This window comes from Dipodomys spectabilis, unplaced genomic scaffold, assembly GCF_019054845.1.
Source record: "Dipodomys spectabilis isolate Male_0828 unplaced genomic scaffold, ASM1905484v1 ptg000157l, whole genome shotgun sequence".
NCBI classification, from domain to species: Eukaryota; Metazoa; Chordata; class Mammalia; order Rodentia; family Heteromyidae; genus Dipodomys; species Dipodomys spectabilis.
The window spans coordinates 4,883,130-4,898,132 of NW_024870834.1; the positions used below are offsets into that span (position 1 = coordinate 4,883,130).

General features: G+C 36.8%; 1 protein-coding gene across 1 annotated transcript in view; it reads right to left on the reverse strand.

Moving 5' to 3' along the window:
* The window catches only part of Ppp4r4 (protein phosphatase 4 regulatory subunit 4), a 75,667-nt gene that overhangs the window by 38,710 nt on the left and 21,954 nt on the right, over positions 1-15,003 (reverse strand). Inside the window, exon 3 of the mRNA XM_042692638.1 lies at positions 8,808-8,910. Coding sequence (XP_042548572.1) covers positions 8,808-8,910 — 103 coding nt within the window. The remainder of the gene's footprint in view (positions 1-8,807; positions 8,911-15,003) is intronic.

Consider the following 15,003-nt stretch of genomic DNA (forward strand, 5'->3'; position numbering starts at 1 on the left):
TTCTTGACTTCCACAGCAACATTTACCCCAATTATTTTGCACTTAATTTTCGAGAAATCCTCAACTCTTATCAGGATTTGGATTTTTCTCTTGTTGTGCTGATGTCAACATCTGGAACAGTCCACTGTTAAGAAACCAGCACAGACTAAGAAATCAGTTGATATCTAAACATGTTTTCTGAAATGCAATACAGTAAGCTTGATACTTACCAAAAAGTACTCTCTTCCACAGAGCCACACTCTCTGGACACACATGTGAGATCCGTACTCTCTGGGTAAATATGTGTGCATCCTCCCGGACCTCGGAAACACTGAAAAGTAAATTCCTCTATTGCCTCAGTGCATGCCTGCGCCAGTTCTCTCTCCTTTCACACACTACCACATCGTGAGCAAACTAGCCTCAGCTACTCAGAAATAAGACTTCTGATGAATGAGATGCACTTCCAGATTGAGAAAACTATACGCATTCAAGGAAGGAAAATGAGCTAGAGATGTCTGGGTTTAAAACTCACTCTTTAGTTAGCATAACTGATGCAAGAAAACATCTTGTAAACAATGTAATAGCACCAAGGGAAATTGCTCTGTCTCCAGTGAACCTGCATTATACCCACCAAAAAAAGATGCTTCTCTTTACAACACATAGTATAGAGAAGCATTATATAAACCAGTGGCTATTACAAACAATTGGATACATTGAGTTCATATATACTAAATTAATCTTTTTTGGAGGGGGTCCGGTCGTGGGGCCTGAACTCTGGGTCTGGGCGCTGTCCCTCAGCTCTTCAGCTCAAGGCTGGCACTCTACCACTTGAGCCACAGCACCACTTCTGGCTTTTTTCTTTTTGATTATGTGGTGCTGAGGAATCGAACCCAGGACCTCATGCATGCAAGGCAAGCACTCTACCACTGAGCCACCTTCCCAGCCCCATACTAATCTTACTGAAGAAAACTAGAAAACACATTTGGTAAAAAGCTCAGGTAAAAAGGTAAGGGAGCTCTAAAATCACAAAGTACGTTTGTGTATTTTAACATCACTAATTATTTCTAAATAACTGGAGTTTAAAATTTAAATACTGAAGAACTAAGATCTTCCAATATTGAGGTAGTAAAGAAAACAAATGTGAAAATTTTCAGTAATTATCAATGAGTGACAGCTCTTTTTGTTATAAAATTGTAAACTTCTAAGACTTTAAAACCAAATTAAAGATGGATAATTAGAAAACGTGGACCCCAAGACACCTTTAACAATTCACTGTGACGCATCATCCTCTTCTGTGTTCCTCTCACATTCCACACCAAACGATAGGGAAAAAACTAGTTGTGAGCACAGAAAATCAAGTTGAGAAGGAAATACAACGTGAGCAGTGAATAGGAATAATGAAGGAAATGTCTTACCCTTCGTATGTCTGTATATATTAAAATGAGCAGTGAAATGCCACTGGACAATTAACATATACTCAAGAAAATGAGTGACAAGATTAAGGTCCTATCCAGGTTGTGGGTACTAGCTGGAGCAGAAAGGGCGAAAGAAGAGGGAGAAGAAAGGTGCATAGTGTCAAAGTACTTTATGTATATGTGTAAAATACAGCAATAAACATTTTTGAGGGTTATGGAAGGTGGGAAGGGAGATGAGGGAGAATGACAGAGCCTAAACAAGGTATATTATTTACATATAAGGATATGTTAAAATAACTCCCCATACAGTTTATTAATGCTAATACAAATGTGGATAAAATCAGTTTCTCAGTGATTAAAAGAAGGTTCATGAGGAGGTACACAGAGGAATATCTTACAGAAAAGCCCTTTCTATAAAGGATGCAATGTCCTGCTATGCAAAATCATGAGGTTACCAAAACAAATGAATCTCAATACAAGGGTTTTGAAATTGCCTCCAACTATATTACTCTGCTAAGTCATTTTTACATTCAATAAATGAGAATCATGGATAACTTTATTATTTAGGCTTAAAACAGAAAGGAGCAATTTAAAATTTCACAAAGAATATGTGTGCTTATGAAAGAATTATCTACTTGATGAAAGCGATAGCTATAATTAACTTTTTCAAGTGATTTATAAAAAGTTGAATTACTCAAGTGTTTTCTGAAAAAAATGTAAACTATTTTCTGGAGGGAAGAGAAGCAATGCAAAGCCTGGCAATTTCTATAAGTAAATGGAAATAGGGCTGATTTTTGTGTCAGTTATTACACTTTGGCCTTTCAAACTCTTCTAATTCTATTGAAATAATGTAATTTTAATTTCTTTCACAGTTACTTGTTAAGCACCAGTATGATGCTACAGACTCTACGAAATCGCGGGGGGGGGGGGGGGGGGGGGGGAATGGGTCTTTACCTTTGAGTGACTTCTTCTAGTTATGTACAACCAAACACTTAACAAAAAGAAATAGTCACGTGCTTACTTCACTCACTGTACAAATGTGGGAACTTGGCAATCAATGGGCAGGACCTGCAGCAACCTTATGCTCTAACACTGCAAATTCTGTCATTGAAGTTGTGAAAAGACCTACAGATGGTGTAAGACAATGTAAGAGCATTGAAACTGAGCTCTAAGGTGTCCAGGCTTCACTGAGAAGAGACAAGTGGCCTATGGGAAGAGGAAAAAAATAGCTAGACAAAAGGTGAGAGAGGAGATAGGAAAGCAAAAAGCCAAAGAAAGAGAGTATTCAGAGAACTGAGTAGAAAAGGCCTGCAGACAGAGAACTGAAAGATCAAGCAGGGTGCCTGGAGTACGGGTGGTGCCTGGAGTATGGGGAGAGAGTGTTGGCTGAGTGAGACACACAGCTACAATGATGGATAGCCTCAGACACATTAAGCAAGAGAAGACATGAATTGTTTTAAATCCTAAGAGATATTGTGCTGACTATAAAGTTGGAACTGAACATAAAGAAAGGAGGATGGTATGGAAGCAAAGCAGAAGATGAGGCTATCTGGGAAAGCTATTTACCTGACCAACCTTCACACAGCTTAGACTAGAATGGAGGCAGTGCAGTTAGACAGGAACAGGAGGACTCAAAGATATTGAAGATAACATAAGTGAATGAATAACAAAAGAACCAATGGTATCAAGGGTGGCCCCCAACTCTGGCTTGGCTTGTGTGCACATCAGGGTAAGACACTGGAGCAAGCCTGGGAGTTGGGGAAGTCCCTATGAACTCAGTTTTGTACCTGTTAACTCTGAGATCCCTTTGAGACATGTGAGTAGAGATGACAAGCAGAAAACTATATATACAGTTCTGATACTTTGGAAAGCTCTATAAGTGAGATTATGCAGATGACAGTTAAAGGCATAAGCACAGGGGATTACCACTATTGCAAACACAAATTCACAACACTATATCAACCTTTCCTTTCTTTTTTTAATATATATTTTTATTGTAAAGATGCTGTACAGAGGGGTTACAGTTACATGAACAAGGTAATGAGTCCATTTCCTATTGAGCATTGTTACCCTCTCCTTTTATTCCCCCTACCATCCCTTTCCTCCCCCCTGCCCCCCACCCCCACCCACCCCCCTACCCCACCCCACCCCCCCCACCCCACCCCCGCCAACTACACACACACACACACACACACACACACACACACACACAGCTAAAGTTATAAAATTGGTTTTCAACATAGTGTCTTGTACATCTCATTGTTACCTTGGGTCATCCTGTATCCTTATTTCAGCATTTTGTTATTTCCTTTCCCCTCTCCAAATTAGAAAAATGAATAAAGATGCAGGACACCAGAATCAAATATAGTGCTCTACCACTTGAGCCACAGTGCCACTTCCGTTTTCTGGTGATTAATCAGGGAGATAAGAGTCCCATGGACTTTCCTGTCCAGCCTGGCTTCAAACCTAGATCCTCAGATCTCAGTCTCCTTGCATAGCTAGGATTATAGGCATGAGACACCATTACACCCAGCTCAACCTTTCTTCTTTTTTTTTAACCACTACTCTGTGTTATTTGTCTCTCATTTATTTTCCTTTTTGATTCCAGTTCTTTCATTCAGCTTTTTCCATCTTCTGTTAGTTTAGAAGTTATGTGCCCTTTTACTTTTCTTTCTGTTAATGACAACAAAGACATGGTATCACTATACCATCTCAAAACCACTGGATTCTCTCCTTTTTCTCCACTCAGTTTTGTTTTGATTTGGATAATTTCTCTCTTCATGATCACTGATCTTTCCATATGTGTCCAAACTTTTAATAACCCATTAAATAAGTGCTTTATCTTTACTATCACCCTTCTTATTTCTAGAATTTCCATTTGACTAAGTTATAGTACAGCTCTCTGTTGAAATGACCTATATAGCTATGCATTTCAATTCTTCCATCAGACCTTCAACTTATTAATCAGTTCTTTTAAATTATTTAACATGTCCTGTGTCTTCTGATATTAGATATCTTGCTTTATGCAAAACCTATGTCTAGAAATTTTTATTGAATGCTAGATGTTCAATGAAGATGGATGTAACACTATGCTCTGAAACAGACATGTATCCTTTGTGAGGCTTGCTGTATTGCAAGCTGAACAATCCTAACTCAGTAGTTTGTCTGGGTTTGAGTTTCTTTTCTGGTACGGTCATCTTTAGGGAAAAACAGATCTCAAATTCCTCCACCAGTGGGCAACTGTTACTTTGTGCAGCCTGAGGAAGGTCAGAGGATTTTCCTCAGTTCCTACTCTACTCTTGGCTTCCACATTCATAGCTTCCCTAATAAAATACTGCTGCCCATTACTACATGCTAGGGCTGATGGTGGAAGTAAGGAATTCTTGGTTATCTTGGATCAACTTCACCTAAAATAAAGCAAGACCACTAAGTTCAGGTCTTTTTCACTGGTCCTACCCTATGATCTTTCATCCTGGGGAGGGTGAGGTCTTCAACAAGGTTGTTTCTTCCTCTCACCCATTGGCAATAGACTCAGCTTCATATCTGTGCAGGTCTTGGGCCCAACATCATTACCTTCCTTTGCCTTTTTTTTAATGGGGACATATCTGATGGCATTTAGTTCCCACCCATAAATAATCCAGGATAATCTCCTTATCACCCAACCCTTAGTTTAACCACATTCTGAAAAGACCCCGATTTCCAAATAAGGTAATATTTGTAATGTATGGGGACCACAGCCTGTGGGAGTAGGACTGGGGAGAAGAAAACAGTATTCTGGTTATCTCACCACTTGAGTAATTTTCATGCAAGCAGCTAAATTATGACTGATTTTTTATTTATTTATTTTTTGTCCGCCATGGAGCTTGAACTCTGGGCCTGGGTGCTGTCGCTCAGCTAGCTCTTCAGCTCAAGCCAAGTGCTCTATCTACTTGAGCCACAGAGCCACTTCCGGTTTTCTGGAGATAAGAGTCTCACGGACTTTTCCTGCCCGGGCCGGCTTTGAACCATGATCCTCAGATCTCAGCCTCCTGAGTAGCTAGGATTACAGGTTTGAGACACCGGCGCCCGGCATAACTGATACTTTTAAAAGATGTCTCTGAGTAGTTAGCTCTAAGAGGCAAAGCAGAAGCAGTAGGTCCAGCATGCAGCTGTTGTAGTATCCAGATCAGATGACTAAGGTTTGAGGAGTAAAATTTCACATTAGAGATCTGCTGCAATCATGAATAGATAGTGGAAGAGTTGAATACTAGTTAAGAGGGAAAACTCAGGAATCAGGCTTCCTGGTAAAGGTTCATTATATCGCTTGCTAGAGTGGTGACTTGTCAAGTTATTTAACTTATTCCCTCCTCGGGAATGTCTGTTATAAAGCTACTGTCAGGATTCAGATATAATAATGTGTAAAATGGTTGATAAGAGTATAGTGTCTGACACATGTAAGACCTCAATAAATATTTACCACAGTTTTACTATGTGTGCCTGGCATTGTACGTTTTCCATATAATTTTATGACCTATATTTTTAGTAAGGGAAACAATGAATTGTATTTAATAATTCCACAGGTAGAAACTTTTTTCTGTACTAAAATAAAAAGGAGTTTCCTATGCTATTAGTGTAATTATTACCATTTTAAATTTAAAGGACTGTGGTATTTTAGAAATGTATCTTGCCAATCAAATTCTTTTACATTGGCATAATAGAAGTTCAAATCAAATATTAAACTCTGCATCTAATATTTCAATTTAATATATTATGAAGAAAGAAAACTTGATTAAATAAGGACCCAAGGAAAAAGTCTTTTTCAAAAGTGTCCTAGAGTTAAATCATAAAACATGAATTATAATTACTATATTTTAGTCAATTTAAATTGTAGATCAAGAGGCACTGAGTTCAAAATCAGTACTGTGTGACAACAAAAAAACCCACAAAACTCCTTTCCAAATTCTTAAATTTAACCTTGAGGTGAGCAATCTAATTGTACAACCATTCATTGCCCACTTTGTTAATAATTTAAGAAACAATGTAAATAAAATAGAATTACTTCAATTCTCATCCTCATGCTGTTCCTGCCATTTTTTATCTTAAATTCTTTCATTCCTAAAACCAGCAAAAACAGTCACCTATTTTTTAAAAGCCATTTTACAGTTAGTATATTGTAGCAAGGATGAAATACAAATGCAATAAAACAAACCCATCTACGGTAAAACTTATAATGCCTAAGCAGAATCTCTGACATCACCTCATCTCTGGATCTTTAGGATGATAGAATGATGGGTAGGGGGTGAGCTCTCCAAGATGCTTACAAGTGCAGGTATAAGGACAGGAAAGCCACTGGGAATAATTTGTTACATGATATATCTGCAGTTCATATCTCTAAATCCTTTCACAGTAAGCTGTTTGAAGAAGATCAGTATTTGTAAGTATTCAAATGATTTCCCCCATGAATACAACAGACTATCACCTAAGATACTAAAACCAGCAAAAAAAATGTGATTCTTAAGTCAGAAATCTGGAGGCAAATCTAATCCATTATAAAGTTCCATTCACTGTGCTCCTACAGATGTACCTCAGATGTGCCACCACTCTTCTTAATCATCTTAATCTAGGCTGCCATCAACCGTCAGAAGGACTGGTGCAGAAGGCCTAACTGGGCCACTCCAACTCCCTCTCAACACACTAACCAAAATGACCTCCATAAAACGAAAGTGGGATTAAGTCACTAACTTGTGCTAGTCTTCAAAGGTGAAATTTCCTCACTCCTCAGAATAAAAACCAAGGTTTGCATGCTCCATCAAAGACATTTCTCTGACTTTTCAACTCACACCCCACTCTGCCCCAGTAGATCCTAACCACACCTGCCTCTCTCTGTTCCTCTATGTTCCACTTTATCTTAGCCAGATGCTGGTGGTTCATGCCTGTAATCCTACCAAATCAGGAGCTTGAGATCTGAGGATCACAATTCAAAGCCACTCTATGCAGAAAAGTCTGTCAGATGCTTATCTCTAGCCAGCATAAAGCCAAGAAGAACTGTAACTCAAGTAGTCAAACATCAGCTTTGAGCCAGAAAGTGAAGCAAGAACATGAGGCTCTGAGTTTAGCCCAGTACAAGTACAAAAAAGAAAGACATATTAGAGATCAGAACATATATTAAAGATCTTTTGAAGGTCACTCTCATCTATGATTTTTTTTATTTTGGTTCTACTCAACATTTAATATGGACATTTAATATGCAAAACCTGAATTTAATACGCTTACTTATATTAATTCTACAGCCAAAAAGACCTACACACTTGTTCCTTTCTACTACTGTTTGTTTATCTGACGCTTCTGATGTCATGTTAACAAACTTAGGTAAGCTAATATTGCTGAAATTGAATATTAAAATGACAGTGTATGCTTACTCTCTTTGAAATTATGGCATAATTCTGGGGGGCAAAACAGATATAAAAGTCTTGATTCACTTGTGAATCACATGCAATGCCAAAATAATTATAATCATCACTGGAGCCAGTAAGAAATGAACACTGCCAGAACAGAAATGTAAACACCTTATAAAAATGTCATAGTACACCTGATCTAAATCACAACAGCTAAAAGCATGCTCTATAAACCCAAAAGTAAACCCAAGGACATATTAATAATTACAGTACTTAAACATATACAAATGATTAAAAGTTGAGAAAAACATTACTACCAAATGGAAAGCCAAGGCAAAGTTACTAAAGTTAGTAAATACTATTAGAAAATACTACCTCTATTAATATGTAACCTCTCTGACCCCTATTTGTATGTAAGCTCCTGGAGGACACAGAAACAGCTATCTGTTTTAAGGGAGTTCTTGTGAAGTGACCACTGCATAAAAGTGAAAATAAATAATATGAATTATTAAACATTTAACATGATGCATTATTGATTAAAAATGTTAAGTAGAATCATGTTAAGAAAGAATGTGATAATAGATAAAACACACTAAAAACAGGAATACTAATTCTGAAAGAATTTAGGAAACAATAAAATAAATGTGAAACTAAAATCGTGGTATGTATAATCAAACCTTTATTGGTGATTTTTTTAGAAATCACCACAGGACATTTATAAAGAGGATCAGTTAAAAATATATTATCATTGTGGCAGAAATACAGATTAATGGATTCATATAGATGTTAGTTAACAGAAGATCAAGTAATATTCTCTTTGAGAATTTTAAGAAAAATTAAGATGAACTAATTTTAAGAAAATAACTACAGAAATCTTTACAACTAATTTCTCTAAATATTTGTCACTCAAGATGCACATAGTAATACTGCCCCCAAAGCAATTATTAGGTACAAAAGATCAGCCATCAAAGCTCCAAATGTTCTCAACAATAACAACATACTACTGGAAGGAAATGGAAAAACATTTAATACAACTTACTCTGACTTTTGGCAAGACTCTCCGAAGTGTTTCAGTGGGATTCTGTCGCATCAAAACTGGAAGATTTGCAATCACACTTGTTCCTTGGATATCTTGACCAGCACTTACAAAGAAAATACAAATTTTAAATTTGTAACTATAAGCAGAATTCATGGCTTATGATTATAAAAAGAATGGATTAATTTGAAAACAACAACCTTTCATGACTTCCTAATAAGTGTTTGATGTATCATTGAGATATAAAAATAAAACTAAGAATAAAATTTCATTGAATAAACCTTTACAATTTATGAAGATATTAATTATGGTTGTGCTAAAGTGAGTCTCTATATGCATGTCCGAAATCGTAAAGTCTTGAGACTATTTTTAAAGACTTGTAACTTCTAGCTCATTTTTCCCTGTGATCTGTCACTTTGCTATACTTTATGAAAAATTTTATTATGTTAAAGTAATAGGCATTGCAACAACAGGGCTAGCAATAAAATCAACTAGACAAATCGTACAAGTCCTTTATTAGTACAGTGAAATTTCTTATTCTTCTAGGCTGGCGTCATGAGTTGCCAGAAATTTTGTAAAAATGCACTCAATATTCTTACAAGTCAGTAGGACATTTATACAATGCCTCTTTGACATACATTTAACAAGATGTTACCAAAATAAAATCTGTGTTGTCAGATGGCCTAAATACCTTAACAAAATTCCTGAAAAACTCGATTCTTCTGCAAATCTATTTCCATAATAAACTACAAAAAATTGTTTTTGAAATATAACCTAAGTAACTTGGGTTTATCAAGTAATTTTTATTTTTATTTTATTCTTTTTTTAAAAAATTGTATAATATCATCTTTAAGTAGTTGTACAAAACTGCTTCAACATATCAGCATCTTGATCACAGTCACCCTTTCTGTCATTACCTCCTCATTTCCCCCAACCTCACTCATTCTTCTTTCATTACTGGATCCATTTTCATATATGTACACAGAATACTATGACTATATCTGCCCACCTTTCCTCTCTCCATTTACCTATCCCTCCCTCACCTTGACCTACACCCTGACAAAACTTGTTCCAGCTTCCTGGTATTCATTTTGCTAAACTATAAGTTAGGTTCAAAGGCGTTATATCATTGGAGTGCTCCACTGTGCATGTCAAACTTTAGTTAATTTGTTGGTATATATGCGTATGTTTTCATATATGTTTATAACATTAACTAGCACATGAAAGAAAACATGACCTTTGTCTCTCTGAGCCTGACTTACTTTACTTAACATAGTTTTTCCAGGTCTATTTCCCTGAAAATGACTTATTATTGCTCCTTATGGATGAATAAAATTCCATTTGATCTTGAGATAGATAGATAGATAATCATATTTTTTATCCACTCATCAACTGTATAATATCTGGGCTGTTTCCATAACTTCAGTATGGTGAAAAGCTCAGCAATAAATATGGATGTACAGGTGTCTTTACAGTGTCCTGGCTTGTCTTCCTTTGGATAAATGCCCCAAGAGTGGTTTTCACTGGGTCATAATTCTATGTTAAGTTCACATCAGTAATCAATGGATCAGGATCACAAGTTCAAGACCAGCCTGGTCTAGCACTCTACTACTTTAAGCCACAGTTCTACTTCTGGCTTTTTTCATGCTTAATTAGAGGGGACAGAAGAGGAGGGGAGGGGAGGAGAGGACTTGAGTTAAAATATTTTAAAAGTTTTAGAAAAAAAAAACAGGAGAAAATCTTCTAGAGCTAGAGCTAGGCAAAGAGTTCTTCAATTTTGATACAATCTATAAATTAAACCTTATCAAAGTTTAAACCATTTGTGTAATAAAAATAACCTGGAAAAGAATGAAAAGACAAGTCACAGGCTGAGAGAAAATAATTTCCAACTACATGTTTGACAAAGGTCTAGCATCTACATTACATAAAGAACTCTTATAAGTCAACAGTAATAAGGCTGGATGTGTAGCTCAGTGATAAAGTACTTGTTTATCATGTACTCTGGTTTCAATCTAGAAGCCCTTCACCCCAGAGAGTATGGGATGAAAATAGTAATAAAACACATAAGATGACTAGGAAACCAGTAAGAGATATAAAAAGATAGGCTAGCATCTTTGGTAAGGATGCTCTACAGACTCAAAGTCAGCATAGCAAAAAGTGCTCAGTAAAATGATCCATTAGACAAAGATAACATACCACCACAATGAGGTACTGCAGTACCCTGTTCAGAATAGCTACAAGTAATAACAATGTGAAATGCAAATAAATGAGACTACTCATCCACTGCTGGAGGGAAGAATGTAAGCCAGTACAGTCACTTAGGGAAACACTTCAATAGCTTTAATAACATACATACTATATATGTATATATATATATATATATACACATATATATGAGATGTATAACATATATGTATACATATTAAAGGAGATGTATAATGTATGTGTATATATACACATGTATGTGTACATATACATATATATATATACACACATACATTATACATCTCCTTTAATCTGTGAATGCTTAAATATCCATAGCAGAGTGTTCCTCAGCAGTAAAGAACAAACTATCAATGTGTTTAACAACTTGAATGCATCTCCAAAAACTTATGCTGAATTTTTAAAATGCTGACAAAGTCAATAAAGCCAATAATTAGATTAATTCAAATCTAGCCAAAATAAGATATGGTTTCACAACCACTAGGATGATTAAATTAAAAACTGAACATGTAATGTTGGTGGGGAAAGGAGGAACTGGAACTCAGATACTATTGGTAGATGATAGTATAAACCACCTCAGAAAACTCTGACAATATGTTAAAAGGCTACACATATACTTACCAAACAACTCAGATATCCAGTCTCATTTACACAAGGAAAATAAAAGCATACGTTCACCCAAACACCTGAACACAAATGTTTACTAGCAAGTAAATCCAATTGTGATCTGTGTGTACAATGGAATACCAGTAGCAATTTTTTAAATGAACCACTGATACATTCAAAAGTATGGACATATTTCAAAGCAAGTATGATGAGTGAAAGAAGTCATAGTACTTTAGACATGAAACTCAGCAGGATCACAGTTTGAAACTAGCCTTAGGAGGGGGAAATATTAGTGAACCCCTAAAGGTCAAGAAATAATCTGGCTGTGGTGACACACACCTAGCTATGCATGAAGAATAAGTAGGAGGATCATGATCTGAAGCCAGACCCAGGAAAAAACACAGCTCCTATCTGAAAAAATAACCTAGATCAAAAAGGGCAGGAGGCATGGCTTGCTTAAGTGGCAGAGTACCTGTCCAGCAAGCACAAGAAGATCCTGAAATTCAAGGATCAGAAAAAGAGAAAAAGTGTGTGAGAGAGAGAAAATGTAAAGAGAATACACACTATCATATGACTCATTTGTGTAAAATTACAGAAATTGCAAACTGAACTACAGTGGCAGAAAGCAGCCAAGTTGTTGCTTAGCAATGAGTAAAGGAGAATGAAGGCTGGATTATGAAAGGGGCATAAGGAAACTTCAATCTATGATCATGATCATGGTGAAGGCTTCCAAGGTACATATATGTGTAAGTGTGTGTGTGTAGACACACAAATGACAAAAACTGGAAACACATACATATATATACATATACGCAGCACACACATATACATACATACATACATAAGTATATACAAGCTTGGTTCAAAACCCAACAAACTGTACATCTTTAAAACATATAGTTCACTGTATATCAATAATACCACAAAAGTTTGTTCAGAATGCAGTATATAAACACAAAAGAACAAAGGGCACCTAGAGAAATAGCAGCTATGAACAACACATCATGTTTGAAATTTCTTGAATCTTCCATAAAAACATAAATAAGGAGAGTTAAACAAAAATTAAAAACACACATGCAACATCTACACTGTGAGTGCTAAGATTTCCCACACAAACTAAAAATAAATGCCTAGATGGACAACAGCCAAAACTACACATAGTTTTGTATCCTCCCACAGCTGATGGGTTCAACGAGTACCAACTCTCAAAACTTCCAGAACAAAGGCCCACATGGAGAAAAAAGGCTCTGGAAAACTGAATCTGAACTACAGCACAGGAATAGAGCACAAAAATAAAACCAAAAACAAGGCTCATGTCACAGTGTGGGAGAACAGAACTAAGGAACTTCAGAAGGGAAGGCATCCTATTTTGAACACTATAGAAACAACCAAGAAGGGTCTCTAAAAATAGAAAGCTGTCCTGAAACATACCTTCTTCCTAGATTTAAAGATCATGATCCAATTTTTATTTTTTATTTTTATTTTTATTTTTTGGTCATGGGGCTTGAACTCTGGGCCTGGGCACTGTCCCTCAGCTCTTCAGCTCAAGGCAAGCACTCTACCACTGGAGCCACAGCACCACTTCCAGTTTTCTGAGTGGTTTATTGGAGATAAGAAGCTCACTGACTTTGCTGCCTGGGCTGGCTTTGAACCATGATCCTCAGATCTCAGCATCTTGAGTAGCTAGGATTACAGGCATAAGCCACCAGCACCCAGCTATGATCCAATTTTTAAGGAAAGAAAATAAGGAGCAGACTAATATTCTGAATAACTATGAAAGACAGACATGCCCACAACCACTAACAATAACCTACTATTTCTCTCCAAAAATTTAAGAAAATTTCTCTCTAAAAAAAATAATAAAATGCATGAGATATGAAAAGGATCACAGTAACCTTAAGTATGAAAATTCAAACAAGGTGATAATTCAGTAGAAAATTAGAAAATGACTAAACCAGAAAAGACAATGAATACAATAGATAATTCCTCAAAAGAAATAAAAAGTAAAAAGGAATTTTAAAACATAAAAATTTTAAAGGATTTGAAAGTGATCAAGATTTGTATGAAAGCAATAGGCAAAGAACCAATATAGTTAGTTAGAAAAGTAGTTTAAAGAAGAAAACCAAAGGAAAGGATTTTTCTAAATTAAAAAAAAAAAGTACTGCCAGGTGCTGGTGGCTCACACCTATAATCTTAGCTAGAAGGCTGAGATCTGATGATTGAAGCCAGCCTGGGGTAGAAAGTCCATGAGAGTCTTATCTTTAACCATTGAAAAAACAGAAACCAGAAGGGAAGCTGTGACTCAATTGGTAGAGAACTTACCTTGAGTAGAAAAGCTAAAGAACACATCTAGGCCCTGAGTTCAAATCCCACAGTACAGGCACAAAAAAAAAAGAATACAAATTTTAATCCTCATAATTTCTACCAGACACCAAAACTACAATACTACAATCAGTTACTATCTGGCCATTCAGCCATTCTCTTTCCCAAAAAGAGAAAGAAAGAGGGTTTGCAGTGGGTATGTGGTGGCATTATTAGAAGGGGAAGCAATTAGGCCTGCTGGTTTTCAGCTGGGAACAAGCAGCTCCTCCTCTTCCTTTTCCTCCTTCTCCTCACCCCCACCAGGGGAAGAACACTAGGGAAGTGCTTCTCACTTCAGCATGCATCAGCATCACCTCAGAGCTCTTTTTAAACTGAGCCCAATCCCAGACACACTGTTTCAGAAGGTCTGAGTGAGGCTGAGGTGTGAGAGACTGGTTTCTCACAAGTGCCCAAGTGATAGTGAGGCTGGCTGCTGGTCTGGGGATCTTCAGTACATGGGCAGTCAGCAAATCAGTACTTACAAACTCAATTGCTGAATGGCAACCCCTTTACACAACTGTTTAAAGATAATTTAAATTTTTTTAAAGAAAAAGGGAGGGGAGGAGAGAGCAGTTAGGCCTCCCCAGCTAGGTGGAAGGTGGCAGCCAATCTGGCTCCAACATAAAGAGAATGACTCAACAAGAAGCAAAGATCCTGAGCAAGAAGGAGGTGACTCAACAAAAAGCATGTGGAAGATGAGAGAACCAATTACAAGACTCCTCATGTCAACCCCTGGACCAAGTGGACCACCAGTACATGCTAAGGGGGGAGGGAACAAAGGACCCAGGACAGAGACAGCAGACACCTGCCTCCGGGACCCTTGCTTGTATAAAGAGTCCCTTTCATTGTTTTGTTTGCTGTTCCTTTCAGTTTCAAATAAACCTACTGTCTGCTTCAACACTTTTCCTGTCTTTTAGAATAAACTTGAGCCCTAGACAATATCTGAGGAAGAAAGGAGAGGCTATAAAATCATCACAATTTTTTTGGATTTCGTGAGTAGAAGGAGCCA